Here is a 771-nt window from a genome sequence, read left to right as displayed (position 1 = left end):
TGACGGTAGGAGTTTTGTATGCGCAGCACTGACTGATAGACTTAGCTATCTATCCGTGCTATCGTAGGAAAATCTGACGAGGTAGCACTGATAGTCAGAACACCGGTTCTGGTCTAATGGATCAGAACCAGCAGGAGGTAACACTCCACTTACATATTCCCAGCCGCCAAGGTATGAGAAGGCGAGGATGAAGGCGATGATGGTGGTTGCCACGGTGAAGCTCATCACGGAGACGTGGATCTGTGGGAACATCCATGTTGTCATGGAGATGGCATGGTGCCAGGTCCCTTGAGGGCCTCTGTGGGTCAGAACCCAGCTGCACATGGAAACTCACCACAAACCACAGATCTTTGCCAAACATCTGGACCTGACTGGATCTTCTCAGGTACCGAGCCACCATCATCCCCACCGGACACAAGGTCATCCAGGCGAGCAGCATCAGGCAACCTGGAGTACAGAGGACAGGTTAGCCTCCACCAGCTAACAGCTCCCAATTGGCCATCCGATGGCCAACGGCTCCCGATTGGCCGTCCGATGGCCAACGGCTCCCGATTGGCCGTCCGATGGCCAACGGCTCCCGATTGGCCGTCCGATGGCCAACGGCAGGATTGTAGTCAAGACCACCTAACCCGAGACAAGACCAAGACTTTTAGGGTCCGAGACCTAGTCAAGACCAAGACCAGTGCCCCACGCTACATGACATGAAAAAATGTTAAATATGATCAAAATTACTTCTCAAATTGATCTGAAAGATCCACATTCCCATAAAAA

At 52.3% G+C, this 771-nt stretch overlaps 1 protein-coding gene across 1 annotated transcript; it reads right to left on the bottom strand.

The window, feature by feature from the left end:
* Positions 1–30: 30 nt before the first annotated feature.
* LOC106944413 (putative ferric-chelate reductase 1) lies at positions 31–489 on the bottom strand. Its single transcript, XM_015027519.1, has 2 exons — positions 335–489; positions 31–240 (listed from the first exon to the last, which is right to left on the bottom strand). The coding sequence occupies exons 1-2, from the start codon at positions 437–439 to the stop codon at positions 46–48; spliced, it is 300 nt and encodes a 99-aa protein (XP_014883005.1). The 5' UTR covers positions 440–489; the 3' UTR covers positions 31–45.
* Positions 490–771: the final 282 nt, after the last annotated feature.

Source organism: Poecilia latipinna, unplaced genomic scaffold (genome assembly GCF_001443285.1).
Source record: "Poecilia latipinna isolate Pla-1442-1.1 unplaced genomic scaffold, P_latipinna-1.0 Scaffold9288, whole genome shotgun sequence".
Taxonomy (NCBI): Eukaryota; Metazoa; Chordata; class Actinopteri; order Cyprinodontiformes; family Poeciliidae; genus Poecilia; species Poecilia latipinna.
The sequence above is the reverse complement of the archived record's forward strand: the minus strand, read 5'-3'. Positions and strand labels throughout refer to the sequence as shown.

Coding starts and splice junctions, on each gene's coding strand:
- LOC106944413 (XM_015027519.1), bottom strand. CDS start 439: ATGCTGCTCGCCTGGATGACCTTGTGTCCGGTGGGGATGATGGTGGCT. Junction 241..334: donor GCAAAGATCTGTGGTTTGTG/GTGAGTTTCCAT, acceptor ATGTTCCCACAG/ATCCACGTCTCCGTGATGAG.